At 35.9% G+C, this 15,000-nt stretch overlaps 2 protein-coding genes across 2 annotated transcripts in view; one reads left to right on the top strand and one right to left on the bottom strand.

Annotated features, from left to right (window-relative positions):
* The window catches only part of LOC144956371 (zinc finger MYM-type protein 1-like), a 3,991-nt gene extending 1,998 nt beyond the window's left edge, over positions 1 to 1,993 (bottom strand). The window contains exon 1 of the mRNA XM_078886869.1: positions 1,823 to 1,993. Coding sequence (XP_078742995.1) covers positions 1,823 to 1,993 — 171 coding nt within the window. The remainder of the gene's footprint in view (positions 1 to 1,822) is intronic.
* LOC144956457 (uncharacterized) lies at positions 1,400 to 6,679 on the top strand. The gene is made up of 3 exons (XM_078886959.1): positions 1,400 to 1,863; positions 3,126 to 3,274; positions 4,253 to 6,679. The coding sequence occupies exons 2-3, from the start codon at positions 3,148 to 3,150 to the stop codon at positions 5,704 to 5,706; spliced, it is 1,581 nt and encodes a 526-aa protein (XP_078743085.1). The 5' UTR covers positions 1,400 to 1,863; positions 3,126 to 3,147; the 3' UTR covers positions 5,707 to 6,679.
* Positions 6,680 to 15,000: the final 8,321 nt, after the last annotated feature.

Raw genomic sequence — 15,000 nt, forward strand, 5'->3', positions numbered from 1 at the left:
ATGGGGACCGAGACTTTTAATCAAAAGTTTATTTTCCCTATTCAAAGAACTGGTACTGATAGTCAACAAATAATCAACGTGATTCATCACACTTAATAGCAATTAATTACATTAAAAAAATAAACAGACACTGCACACATCATATAAACACTCGGAGTATCAATAAACACACATACAGTCTCACACTCAAGTTATAAAAGGACAAGGGGAATTCAATATCACATGCCTGACACGGCCTTGAAGAGGGATGGGTAACAGGTACAACACGATTGCCATTAATTAGGTCGTTGTATGTGGCTGCGAGTAAGAAAGCCACAATGACTCAGTTCAAAGTCAAGATGCCTCCTCATGCCCACAGTCATAGTCATAGCACACGACACGCGTGAAATGTATCGCTTAGTTGTACCGTGGGAATGTGGCTGGAAACCTTCTCAGCCTTTAAAGCCACACGCTGTACTGATTGGTCAGTGGCATGGTGTACGACTCGAGCTGTAGTAAATTCAAAGCGGTGTGATTGGTTCAAGTTTTGAGGCTCTGTAATAGGTTTTTAACATTGTTTGTGAAACAGAAAATGAAAAATTAGACTTTTTATTGTTAAGTTCTTACACATTATCAAGACAATGACGACCTGTGGCTTAGCCTTAATAGCCTTTAAGGCCCTACGCCGCTGGTGGTAAGTAAAGTGACTGAAAAATATACAAAATCATGAAGAGAAAAAAATACAAGAGGACAGTAAAATATCAGGAAATAGAAGCTTAAAATAGCACAGAAATAGTTTTTTCTTAGGAATTCCATTTTCTTATTCATTCTTCTCATTAATATTATTCTTTAGGTTTGTATTTTCAGTAAAGTTTATTAGCCACTCTGCAGTATTTCCAAGACGTTCCAAACCAGTTCAGTATTTACACCATAAAAGCACCACGCCCACTTCTGCCACGCCCCACTAGTTTGAGGCCTAATAGGATTCAATAGTCTGATGTCACGTCCGCCCAGCAACGAGCAGCTTGGTTCTAAACAAAGAAACTCGGTACTTTTTATTCTTCATGCTGGCGAGAACTTTTTCATGTCATGTATATAAAAGTCAAAACATGATCAGATTTATAATATTTTTCTCCTCTGGATACACTTTTATGCTCGTCGGGTGAAGTATTTCATTAGGCCGTCCGCCATTTCCCCGATAGTTTAGAACCAATTACTAAGTTACTATGTGTCATTACGAGGGAAGTGACGTCACGACTGTTGAACACTATTTCTGTGACATATGACTGTCGAAGGCTTTTAGTGATGTACGGAGATTGTTCGTGACGTCAGAGAGGCGAGAGGTCAAATTCTATTTTTAGTTCGACTGCAGTCACCTTAGGAAATGCCAACTGAAAACTTTTTAAAAGCAGACGAGGTGGAGGGGTAAAATTTTGATAAAGTACTCTCTGTATGTTATCAGTGAAGATGTTATATATAATTTGCGTAAACAAAAATGTGAATAAAGTATAACCCCTCCAAAGTAAACATCAATCATCGCTAAAAGTGGAGATTGGAAGGAGGATGGCAAAAACTCGCTGGGTTGTAAACTGAAAGCAGAGCTTTATCGTGGTTACGGGTTTCCCCGAACAGTCAGTCGGGGGTTTGTTGACATTGACATCGAGCAAAATAAAATCTATCTTGAACTGATCGGAAGACTTGGTTTGTTGGCGATTTGGATATGACTAGGCTAGAGAAAAAGATGTTATAACATCAACATCAGAAATATATTGTAAGGAAGAAAACCATGACAATCTCGGACTGGGAGTCAATTGGAGTCCGTCCCATTTCACTCAAATCTTACAGCTACAGCAATCTCTGCTGAGGACCATGAATGATTGAATGGTAAGTCCGTCGTCGGCACAGATTGAGATAAGTAGAGTCTAGATATCTTATTTTTAAATGTCAATTGCTTCTTTATTACACGATTTCTATGAAAAACATGCCTTATTTTAAGGATTGCATCCTTTTTCATTCCTATTAGTATTAGAGTCATAGAACTAGGACCAGGCAGGAGTGAAATAATTTGATTATTAATTCTGGACAGATGTTGTGTTCGAGTTAGAAGGAATTTTCGCCCTGATTACTCCGATTTTTGTAAGTTTAATGCCTGTTGTGAGTACTTTCTTTTATTGTTTACTTGCCTTGGAATATAATAATAATAATAATAATAATAATAATAATAATAATAATAATAATAATAATAATAATAATAATAATAATAATAATAATAATAAATAATATATTATCTTATTGTCCAAATATAAGACAATTCATGTGAGGTAAACAATGCTCGAACAGTTTTTGGTTCATGGTATGAACATCAACACATTTACAAATACAGACACAGACATACACAAACATACACGCAAGCACATTGTTTCACACATGTATACAAAAGAAATGAGCGTACATACATACATACATACATACAGACAGACAGACAGACACATACACACACATACATATATACGTACATACATACATAATGATGATGATCATGACAAATTAATGAGGCAAAGTAGACCCAGTACAGCAAATCACTCCTAATATCTGAGATTGGTGTTGTCATACTTATATTATTATTATTATTATTATTATTATTATTATTATTATTATTATTATTATTATTATTATTATTATTATTATTATTATTATTATTATTATTATTATTATTATTATTATTATTATTATTATTATTATTATTATTATTATTATTATTAATTGTTGTTGTTGTTGTTGTTGTTTATGATGATGATGATGATTATTATTATTATTTATTATTATTATTATTATTATTATTATTATTATTATTATTATTATTATTATTATTATTATTATTATTATTATTATTTATTATATTATTATTATATTATTATTATTATTATTTATTATTATTATTATTATTATTATTATTATTATTATTATTATTATTGTTGTTGTTGATATTTTATTCTTATTTCTTTCTTTTACTTACTTCAAGTTATATTGAACTCTTTTGCGATATTATTTTACAATGAAGGTTTTTTTTCTGTTGTTGTTGTTGTTGTTGTTGTTGTTGTTGTTGTTGTTGAATATCTTGAACTTGTATTCATTTGCTTCTCCAGAATCTGTGAACATCAAATCCAGATGGGTCAACATTGGTCTCAACCAGAGCACTGTGGTACCTGCCAACATTCACACAAGGACAGTGATGTTGACACAGCTCTAGTGTCTGCGATAAATCATGATGATCTTATCCATGCCTGTGTACCCTGTAAGTTATCAATAGAACATTTCACTACTAACAAAGCAAGTAGTCTTGCCCAGCCATTAGTGATTAGGCCCTTCTTGATTGGAGACGAAGCAAATCCTAGTTGCTGCAGCGTGAAAGGGACAATATCAAATAATGTTTGCTATCCTATGGAAAGAACATTAGTCTATAGCCAAGCACTTTCATCTAACAGACCCAGCTTTCCAATCAGTGCTGGGGTGACAGGGGGGACGGGGGGGGGGGGGGGGATCAGTAAATAATCTGAACTGCAGTGGAGTCGGGTGACAAAGCATCTCATTCATTAAATCTGCAATGAATTTTTAAAAAACAAAGCAAAACAAAACATTATTTATTGATGCTTGTATTCTCTTTCTCTTCCTTCCTATTTGCAAAATGAGGGTCCCCGAAAGATTTGAATGCTTATTTGCAAAATCGGGGTCCTGAAAGCTTACATGATAGAGCACTCGGTTCACACCCAAAGACTCTGAGATCGACTCTGGGTGGTAGAGATTTTATTTTCTGACCACCCCCCCCCCCCAAAGTAGTCCTACAGAGCCAATAGGTCCATGGAGCCAGAGTTTATCCCAGTTTCTATGTTTGCTTTGAAATTTATTCTGCATCGCAATTAATTTATGTTTCTGTTGAAGAGTGAGATCTCTGCACTTTTGGGAATCATTACTGTAACGATGGTAAATTGTGATGACATGATCTTTTACAAGTGGTGCAGCCTTTTGATGTTTTTTTCAAATAAGGTAATGGTCATATAAGGTCAATCATTGGCTAAATCTTGATTTTTCCAAGTTGCAGGGCAGTTATATAGAAAAAGTTATGTTTTTCGGGAATGTGTAGCGTATAATCGGAGTATGTGATTAACCGATTTGCGATTAAGCGGAGTGAACTGTACTTTTATAATGATTAGCTGATGATAATTTATTTAAAGTGATGTGTCAGTAATTTATTAATTTTTTTAAAAATCAACAGTTATACCAGAGTGTGAGGTGTTCTATGAAGGTGGACCCGATGCATTTGAGCTTGAAAAAGACTGTCAAAAAAACCCTGGCCATCCAAACTTCATTCCAATCAACGAATTGACAATGGAGCAACTTCCCGTCGGATACCAAACTCCTACTGTCATGAGTTACATCAAACAACAGAGTAAGAAAACTGTGAAGATTACTGTCAAGTACACCAGCGTAAACCGTCCAGCCACCTATTCAAATAGCTCAGCGCCGTATCCTTATAGTTCAATCAAGGGGACTAAGCGTGCGTCACGATGTGGCACTGGAGTTTTCTTTCTTGGTCCGGTTGAAAAATCAGGACGGTGCCCATGTCATCTTTGCAATGCCTCCAACAATCCAGAGACAAAGTACCTTCTTGGTGTTGTCAGCACTGCAGCTCATGTCATTTTTGATGATGCAGAGGCAAAATGTTCTACCTTTGATCTTTTCTATGATTCCGAGACGGACAAAGATAATATGATGTGCCTGTACGGTGTGGGATTGTTTAAAGACAACTTGTATAATAATTATAATAATAATAATAATAATAATAATAATAATAATAATAATAATAATAATAATAATAATAATAATAATAATAAATCAGGGGCAAAACATGGTGATGATGATGTTGGTTTCGGTAACAATTTCGATAATGGTTGTGATATTGATGGTAATAATAGCGTAGATTTAGATAAAGAAGAGGGCATTATCAAAAGGTGTCATCAAGACAGAATTTGGGTACTTTGTGCTACACACAATCTCACACTCCTTGATAAAATGAAGGACAATAACGAAATTCCTCTTAACGATGGTAGAGCTCTCCCAAGAAAATATGGAGTCATCTTTTCTCACCCCCATGGGCTCAGCAAAAGAATTTCATTTGGACAAATTCTAAAACATCGATACCCACTTTCCCCAAACCAACCTGTCAACATTCCTTATACCTATAAATCTGGTGTTAAATGTAGGCAACGGAAAATGTGTGAATGCACAACAGCTTCTATAATTAAATCATTAAAAACCATGAAATCATTTCAACAGTTCCTTAAATTAGATGCCCCTTTCAAGCAAGGGGTCGAGTACAAACTAAAGTACACGATTTTTATTTTGCCTCCACCCAATGCGACATTTTTGTCCGAGAGTGTTTTTCAGAAAGGGTGCTCAAACTATTGGGTGACATTTTATCCTGGGACAAAGTTTGCTTTGCAAGATGGAGAGGATTTAATCTATCACGTATTGCCAGATATTGAGTTCAATTTCTTTGGTGCAGATTTTAATTTTTATACAGGATTGAGTTATGCTACGTATGCTATAGATACTTGCCCAGGGTCGAGTGGAGCCAAAGTCTTGTTTACCGAGTTGAAAGAATTTCATGGACAACATTCTGGTGCTTTAAGCGATGGAACAAATAGGAGTGCCTTAGATTTTTACTGAGCAAAAATTGATTTATATTATGCTGAACAGCTTCAGCAAAGAACAAAATACTTAAAAAGAAAAGTTTATTGATTTCTTTCAACTTTGAACGATGTTCTATACTGCCATACCCTTCACATTAAAGCCTTTATCACTTTTGCGTCAACTTCAAATATTGATTATGTGAAATGAGCCTCAGTTTGTCACAAGGCACTGAGTCTCAGGTTTGAACATCTTGACAAATTGAGGATTGTTTTTGGGCCAACAATGAAAACAATAATTGTGATTTTGTCAGAGCACAGCAGTGTTGATTACTGCTCTCATCTTTCCAGACTTGATGGATTAATGTCTCTGATCAAGGTCTTTTTACTGTTGACTGTGTTTGTAGATGAAATTTTCATTCAGAAAACTTGGAGCAGAGACTTATTTTGATAATAACAAGAAACGAATGAAGTGATTAGAGAAGTGCTGGAAGATGATAAAGATTAAAACTTTTTGCAGCGATGAGGAATTGAATCCACAATCCGACTGCGAGACAACTCCCCATCATCGCCAAAGTTTTTATTCTCTATTATCGTCTTCTGAAACTTCTCTGATGATTACTTCATATCTTGTTTGTATGGAAACTATGTATTTTGTTCTTTTTCTTAAGTGATGGAATGAAATGATAAGTGCCTTATATTGTTATTATATCTTGTTAAGGCTTTTTTGGATATTTTTTGTTCCTCTTTTACTGGCTCAATTTGACACTTAACTTTTATACAGGAAACTAACTTTTTATATATTATATGTTCTGGGCTTTTTTTTCTTTCTTTTTTTTTTTTCTTTAATTGTTCTATTGATTCTCATTAAACACTGTTACATTCCAAAGTTTCAGGCAGCTTAACAATTACCTTTAGTCAGGTTCTAACTAAGTCAAAGTAGTAATCATGGTTGTTTTATTTTGAAATTTTAAAACTTTTTATTTGTTTGTTTGGTTGTGTTTTTTTATTTGGCAGGGGTGGGTTGGGGGGGGGGGGGGGGGGGGGGAGAATCCGCAATATTTGCAGGGAAATGAAGGCTGTTGCGAACAGGCACTCATCTATATTGATTATTATTCGACTGTATTGTGGAAATTAATATGGATTGAGACTTATCTTTTGAACTATCAATGATCAAAATCATTCTGGTTATAAAGTTTGTTGGTGCGTGCAAATGAATCTGGCATTAGGTTGGCCAGTTGGTGCTTCTCAACATCAAATGACTGATCATTATGTCCAAGCTGATTTATAATCTTATGAATCAACGGGTGTTAAAATAATGTTTTGCGGGTGGTTGGATGGGAGCATCACCCTTGAATCGTATACCTATGATGTTCGCATGGGTGTACTATCCGATAGTGATGTCGTTTCTTCTTCTCTTTACTAGCCTATCCTGCTTCTTTGGTTTGTTATTGTATTTTTGACAGGGGATATTTTTTTTTCTGTAAATCTTCTGCCTGTTTGTTCTTGGTTATTTATAATTTAGCTTATGATATCTTTAGGCTATGATTTTGATTTACATTTGTACTATTTTTGTTAGATTGCTTGTTTTTTTGTTTCAACGGTCTCCCATATAACCTCAATTGTGTTGGAAGAGACCTAAAGCAACAAACAAACAAACAAAAAAATAATGTTTAAAATTGTATGGTTTGCAAGTTACTTGTATGTTTTGACTGACTTTTGCCATTTGCCTCCTAATTAATGACTGGGATGCCTCAGCAGAATCTCTAATTCTACTGACGAATTCCCTACATTGGTCTCTCTCTCCTTTGCGAGGACCTTAACTCTTTATGTGACTTGTATATCAGTCTAATAAACATAGTGGGCAAAAATTTAACATGGCTGGATGGAACAATTTTTAAAAAAAAGAAGATTTGTCTTTATTTTTTTTAATATTTTTTTTCTAGTCCTGAGCGAATGGGATATGATTTACAGATTTTGTCACAGAGTTCGTTTCTCATAGTTCCTCAGTACTCCATCTAGTGCTCTAAGTGATTGAATTCAAAAAACAAAAACAAAAAAATAAAAAGGTTAAAACGTGCCTTAGATCTTAACAATGTTATTATTACAGTTTTTTAAATTTTATCCAATTATCGCTGAGGATCATACATGTGTAAGTAACACACAAAGTCAAGTTGTTTTTTCATCATGTTACATTTACCTGTTGAGCTGACTTCCAATCATTCAGTGTCTGGGTGGGATTCCTGACCTCCCATAGTGGGCAGAGAGGTACTTACTGTGTCTTCTATCCCCCTACATCTGTTTTCCAACATGCTTCTGTCTTTGTCTTGGAATGAGATTACTTGGTTTTGTCTTGGCCCTGGCCGGATACCCTAGCTGGGAAGGAAAAAGTCAACTATATAGTTTTAGTTAGAGTTTTGGGAGATGATATTTTTTGTCTCGTAAATCAACTCTCTGTTATGCACTGTACTATGTTTTGTTTACATATATTATATATAATTTGTAAACATTTGAGTGTATCCCTCTTAGTGGGGGCCTGTGCTTGAGTCTGGATGAGACTTTTAGGTGATCTCAAATGAAGTACTTTGATAGTGTGCTCTTGGAATCTACATCTGTTCTCTATTTGAACGAACTCCCCTTTATCTTACCTGTTCTTGGGTGCTTTAATTGTAATTCTAGAATATTTTACTATCCCATTTTCTCCCTTTTTACTGGCGCTGATATGACATAAATGTGTTGCAAGCGCCGTAAAACCCTTAAAAACCAAAAACAAACAGTGGTATTAATAGTCCTTTCATTATTTGTTGTTATTTTAATTCCTATTACCCATCTAGTCATTATCACTCTCTCAATGGCTTGACTCTCATTTTTTTCAAAATGTATTAACCGACGTGTACTTATTAGCAGGTCTGGTAACCCAAAGTGTTATGGCATCATTATTATAATAGAACCATCCTCAAACGGAAGCAATCTGGGTGGGGATCCTGACCTCCCATAGCGGGCAGGGAGGTACACACTGTGTCTTCTATCCCCTTATATCTGTTTTCCAACATGCTTTCTGTCTTTGTCTTGGAATGAGATTACTTGTTTTTTTCCTGGCCCTGGTCGGGGTCCTGGCTGGGAGGGAAGCAGTCAAATGCATAATTATTGTTTTGGGAGATGATATTTTTTTCCTTGTAAATCATCTCTCTGTTATGTATTATTACTATATTTGTTATTTTTTAAATGTATAATGTAAGCATTTGAGTGTGTTCCTCTTTGTTGGATTTTGTTCTTGTGTCCGGATGAGACTTATAGGTGATCTCAAACTACGTACATTGGTGATATGCTCTTGGAATCTACATCTGATCCCTATTTGTTCCCAGTTCCCCTATGTCTTACTTTCTCTTGGATGCTTCAATTGTAATTCTGGAACTTTTTACTATCCAATTTTCTTCCTTTTTACTGGCGCTGATAAAACCTAAATGTGTTGCAAGCGCCGTAAAACCCTTAAAAACAATTAAAAAAAACAAACGGAAGCAAAATATTGTTCATTACAGTAATGTTGAATCAGGGTCATAATTGTGACCCACCGTATCAAAGCGGTATTATGTCGGGATCCACTCGGTAAGGGAAATTGAATTCATAGCCACAAATACCCAACTTGGGTTTAATTTCTGTACGTTATGGTGGAGTATAAAGACTATTTCCTGCATTGCAAAAACTTCTAAGCTCCAATTTCTCATCATTCTATCTCTAAATTCACTTTTTGGGGTCTGAATCATCCCGACATAATACCGTTTTGAGACAGAGGGTCACAATTGAGATCAGCTGGTAGACGTGCAAATATGTGCATCAGCTAACTGAATAGATTGTTGATGTTACAAGGTAAAAAAGAAAGTTTCTTTGGGTTGATCTCATTTTTGACCCATTGCCTGTTTGAGGCGAACCAGATGTTGTTGTTATTGCTATTAATGTTGTTATTGTTGTTGTCGATGATGATCCTGTTGTTATTGCTTTTGTTATATTGTTGTTGTTGTTGTTGTTGTTGTTATTGTTGTTGTTGTTGTTGATGGTGTTCTTGTTGTTATCACTTTTAATGTTATTATTATTATTATTGTTGTTATTGCTTTTAATGTTATTGTTGTTGTTGTTGATGATGATGTTCCTGTTGTTATTGCTTTTAATGTTATTATTATTATTGTTGTTGATAATGTTGATGTTGCCTCATATCATATTTTACAAGTAAGGACAAGCAATTAACTGGGTGGGGTTCCTGGCCTCCCATAGTGGGCAGGGAGGCACTTACTGTGTCTTCTATCCCCCTATATCTGTCTTCCAACTCACACTCTGTCTTTGTCTTGGAATGAGATTACTTGATTTTGTCCTGGCCCTGGCCGGATACTCTAGCTGAAAGGGAAACAGTCAAATGTATAGTTAGTTTTGGGAGATGATACTTTTTCCCTTGTAAATCATATCTCTGTTATGCATTGTATTATGTTCTCTTTATATTATATACGATTTGTAAAACATTTGAGTCTATTCCTCTTAGTGGGGGCCTGTGCTTGTGTCTGGATGAGACTTTTACTTTTAGTGATCTCAAACTAAGGTGCTCTTGGAATCTACGCCTGTTTCTTATTTGAAACAATTCCCCTTTGTCTTACCTTTTCTAGGGTGCTTTAATTGTAATTCTAGAACTTTTTACTATCCCATTTCTTCCTTTTTACTGGCGCTGATATGACCTTAATGTGTTGCAAGTGCCGTAAAACCCTTAAAAACAAACAAAACAAACAAACAAGCAATTAATCAGACCAGGATACATTATTGTAAGTTGTTATTTTTTCTTCTTGCCCGCCATTTTGTTGCTTATATATATGTGTGCAATTTTAATAGAAATTAGTCATTGATAATCAGATGGTAAATAATATGCAATTTAATTAGTTTTGTTGTTTGGATGCCTGGTGGTCATGACACTGCCATACTTTGAAACAAACATGTATAAGGAGGCAGCATGGCTCAGCAGTACGGTCTTTGCTTCATAACCGAAAGGTACCGAGTTCAATCACCCGCTTCCACGCAGTGTGGCCTTGAGCAAGTCACCTCACCCTAGCTCACTTTGCGGCGTTGCACTGCGGCTCATGCCTGGGTTATTCCAGTCTTCCCTTGGAATAGACCCTAGAGACAAATTTCCCCTATGGGGTGAATTAGAATAAAGGGAATTTTAATTTTTTATTTTATTTATATAAAATATTTGGCCAGAGAACTTGTCATTCAAATATCAATCGGTTAAAATGACTCGATTCTTGGCAAATCTCTCAAACAAAAATAAAAAGTCTTCGCGAAGTCCCAGGTTTGAGAATTGTTGCCAAGATGAGAATCATTTAATCGATCAATATTTGAAGGGCGGGTTTTCTTGCCAAAATTCTAAGCAATGTTTTTTATGTATGAAATTTTGGGAATGGTAACTGTTTATTGTTTTTTGTTTGTTTTTTTCAAATCAATTTTTTGCCATCAAAACATTTTTGTTTATTGTTAGATCTTTACCTGACTAAATTCCCCCTATGGTGGACAGATTGGCACTTACTGTCTTCATTCCTCTTTCTAACTTGCTTTCTGTCTTTGTCTTGGAATGAGATTAGTTGGTTTTTGTCCTGACCTTGACCGGATGCCCTGGTTAGGAGGGAAACAGTCAAATGTATAGGCAGTTTTGGGAGATGATATTTTTTTCCTTGACTCTCAGCCAGGGTATCCGGCCAGGGCCAGGACAAAACCAAGTTATCTCATTCTAAGACAAAGACAGAAAGCATGTTGAAAAGAAGATAAAGGGGGATAGAAGACACAGCAAGTACCTCCCTGCCCACTATGGGAAGTCGGGAACAACATCCAGTATAGCGCATTTAATTTATTTTTATTGGACCAATGTTGCCAAAAGTGTATTCTATTGACCCAGAGTGCCTTTAAACCTCTGAATAAATTAAACAAACAATTATTGGTTTTAATATGTGACCCATCGTCTCAAAGCGATATTTTGTCAGAGTTGTAATCGATGTCAGAAAATTGAATCTCCACAAACGTGAGAATAAAGTGGATTACGTTAAAATTTGACATTTCAGTTCAAATAATTTCAATATGATTTTTTCCCATTATTTGGGAGCATCCGATTCACTCAATCACATTTTGCCCCTTTATCTAGGGCAATATCCAATAAACGTGCTCAAAGCACTTTACAAAGGGTCCCAAGCCGACATCAATATGTAAAATGTAGGACTAGATGTGACACCTGATAGGTGTATTACTTTTATATTTTCTCGACTGAAACAAAGCTGTTAATGATAATGGCCAGGTACTCATTTTACATTTTGAGCACTGTGGGGGAATTTGAGTAAAGAGTCTTATCCAAGAACTCAATTATAAGCCGCTCAGAGCGGGACTCAAAACGTATACCTTCGAATCCGAAGGCGAATGTCATACCACTAGACCACATAGCCAAATATAATGACGTAAAGTATTTTGGCATTGCTCAACATATGATGGCCTGGCCAACGTAAATGGTTTTTTCATTGCTCAACATATGATGGCCTGGCCAACGTAAAGGGTTTTTTCATTGCTCAACATATGATGGCCTGGCCAATGTAAAGGGTTTTGTCATTGCTCAACATACGATGGCCTGGCCAATGTTAAGGGTTTTGTCATTGCTCAACATATGATGGCCTGGCCAATGTAAAGGGTTTGTCATTTCTCAACATATGATGGCCTCGCCAATGTAAAGGGTTTGTCATTTCTCAACATATGATGGCCTCGCCAATGTAAAGGGTTTGTCATTTCTCAACATATGATGGCCTGGCCAATGTAAAGGGTTTTGTCATTGCTCAACATACGATGGCCTAGTCAATGTAAAGGGTTTTGTCATTGCTCAACATACCATGGCCTGGTCAATGTAAAGGGTTTTGTCATTGCTCAACATATGATGGCCTCGCCAATGTAAAGGGTTTTTCATTTCTAAACATATGATGGCCTGGCCAGTGTAAAGGGTTTTGTCATTGCTCAACATACGATGGCCTAGTCAATGTAAAGGGTTTTGTCATTGCTCAACATACCATGGCCTGGTCAATGTAAAGGGTTTTGTCATTGCTCAACATATGATGGCCTCGCCAATGTAAAGGGTTTTTCATTTCTCAACATATGATGGCCTGGCCAGTGTAAAGGGTTTTGTCATTGCTCAACATACGATGGCCTGGTCAATGTAAAGGGTTTTGTCATTGCTCAACATACGATGGCCTGGCCAATGTTAAGGGTTTTGTCATTGCTCAACATATGATGGCCTCGCCAATGTAAAGGGTTTGTCATTTCTCAACATATGATGGCCTGGCCAGTGTAAAGGGTTTTGTCATTGCTCAACATACGATGGCCTGGTCAATGTAAAGGGTTTTGTCATTGCTCAACATACCATGGCCTGGTCAATGTAAAGGGTTTTGTCATTGCTCAACATATGATGGCCTCGCCAATGTAAAGGGTTTTTCATTTCTCAACATATGATGGCCTGGCCAGTGTAAAGGGTTTTGTCATTGCTCAACATACGATGGTCTGGTCAATTTAAAGGGTTTTGTCATTGCTCAACATACGATGGCCTGGCCAATGTTAAGGGTTTTGTCATTGCTCAACATACGATGACCTGGCCAGTGTTAATCATTTTGTCATGCTCAACATATTTATGGGATTTGACCCACTTTCGTGTTTCCTCCAACCAATTGAAACGTGACAAATTTATCATTAATACAATTTTGTGAAAAGAAAAAGAGAGTAATTTTTCAGAGTGGCCTCACCTTTATTGGTCAGTAAGAGAATGATACATGTAATCAATTATCCACAGACACTCACATGACATCCTTATAAAACATTTAAAAAGTCATACATTCGTCAATGCATCAGATTGTCATAAAAGTTGCTACTACCACCACGGCATATGCAGTTTGATGGTGATGATAATATTCATAAATAGTAATAATAATAATAATAATAATAATAATAATAATAATAATAATAATAATAATAATAATAATAATAATAATAATAATAATAATAATGATAATAATGAGGCATGAATTGGTCAGCTGGGAAATAAATTTAGAGGGATCAGACTGTTTTCATGATGATGCATCGTAATAATATTGATGATGATGACGATGGCAACAATGCTGATGATAATGATGATAACAGTGAAGAAAGAATATTTTAAAAAAAGAGATTACGGGTTGAAGAATTCCCTTAAAGGATAAAGAGAAGTAGCTTTTTTACAAGTGATAGTAAAATACGTAAGGATAAATAAAACAACGGATGAGAATCTCAAGGAAAGGTCTTTGTTATAACAATCAGTCCATAAGGAAAGGTCTTTGTTATAACAATCAGTCCACAGGGAAAGGTCTTTGTTATGAGAATCAGTTCACAAGGAAAGGTCTTTATTATAACAATCAGTCCATAAGGAAAGGTCTTTGTTATAACAATCAGTCCATAAGGAAAGGTCTTTGTTATAACAATCAGTCAACAAGGAAAGGTCTTTGTTATAACAATCAGTCAACAAGGAAAGGTCTTTGTTATAACAATCAGTCCATAAGGAAAGGTCTTTGTTATAATAATATTTTTGAATATTTGGTCAGAAAACTTGTTCTTCAACTTCAAATATCAACCGATTTAATAAGTCACCCACATCTTGGCAAAAAAAAAAAAAAAAAGATCTCAAATCTAGAACTTCCTTGGAGAACTCGCGAGGTCCCAGGTTTGAGTGTTTTTTTGCCAAGATGATAGTAATTTAAATCAATCAATTTTTGAGAAGGACGAGTTTTCTGGCCAAATTTTTAAAAACATGTTTTTCCAGAGGACAGCAGTTAACTGGTTGAATTTATAAAATGTATTAATGAGATACGTTTGGAATTTATTCAAGAAAAGTGAGTGAAGCAGGCACTTATGTTGACAATAACAAGAAATGAAGTTAGTAGGAAAGTGCCAGAAGACAACAGAGAATAAAAACTTCGCGGCCGCGATGGGGGCTCGAACCCGCAGCCTTACTGGTACGACAATTCCGCCTGGCCGGGAAGCTGGGGTCGTGGATAGCTCATACGGTAGAGTCAAGATCTCCCCGACGTTGTCGTACCAGTAAGGTCGCGGGTTCTAGCCCACCATTGCAGCCGCGAAGTTTTTATTCCCTGTTGTCTTCTGGCACTTTCCTACTCACTTCATCTCTTTGAATTTATTCAAGAAACTCTTGGACATTGGAAGATAAAAATACTTCCCTATATCCATTGTGGATAACGAAATCAAGGAGGAATAATTCAGCCTTGAAGGAATGCAACGGTAATGT

The sequence above is a fragment of the Berghia stephanieae genome, chromosome 11 (assembly GCF_034508935.2).
Source record: "Berghia stephanieae isolate SIO BIC M18660-M18661 chromosome 11, UCSD_Bste_1.3, whole genome shotgun sequence".
Lineage (NCBI taxonomy): Eukaryota > Metazoa > Mollusca > Gastropoda > Nudibranchia > Aeolidiidae > Berghia > Berghia stephanieae.

Bases quoted from the DNA above. Each gene is read 5' to 3' on its own strand.
- LOC144956457 (XM_078886959.1), top strand. From the start codon at position 3,148: ATGGGTCAACATTGGTCTCAACCAGAGCACTGTGGTACCTGCCAACAT. The intron at 3,275-4,252 runs GTAAGTTATCAA...AAAAATCAACAG, and splicing joins TATCCATGCCTGTGTACCCT to TTATACCAGAGTGTGAGGTG.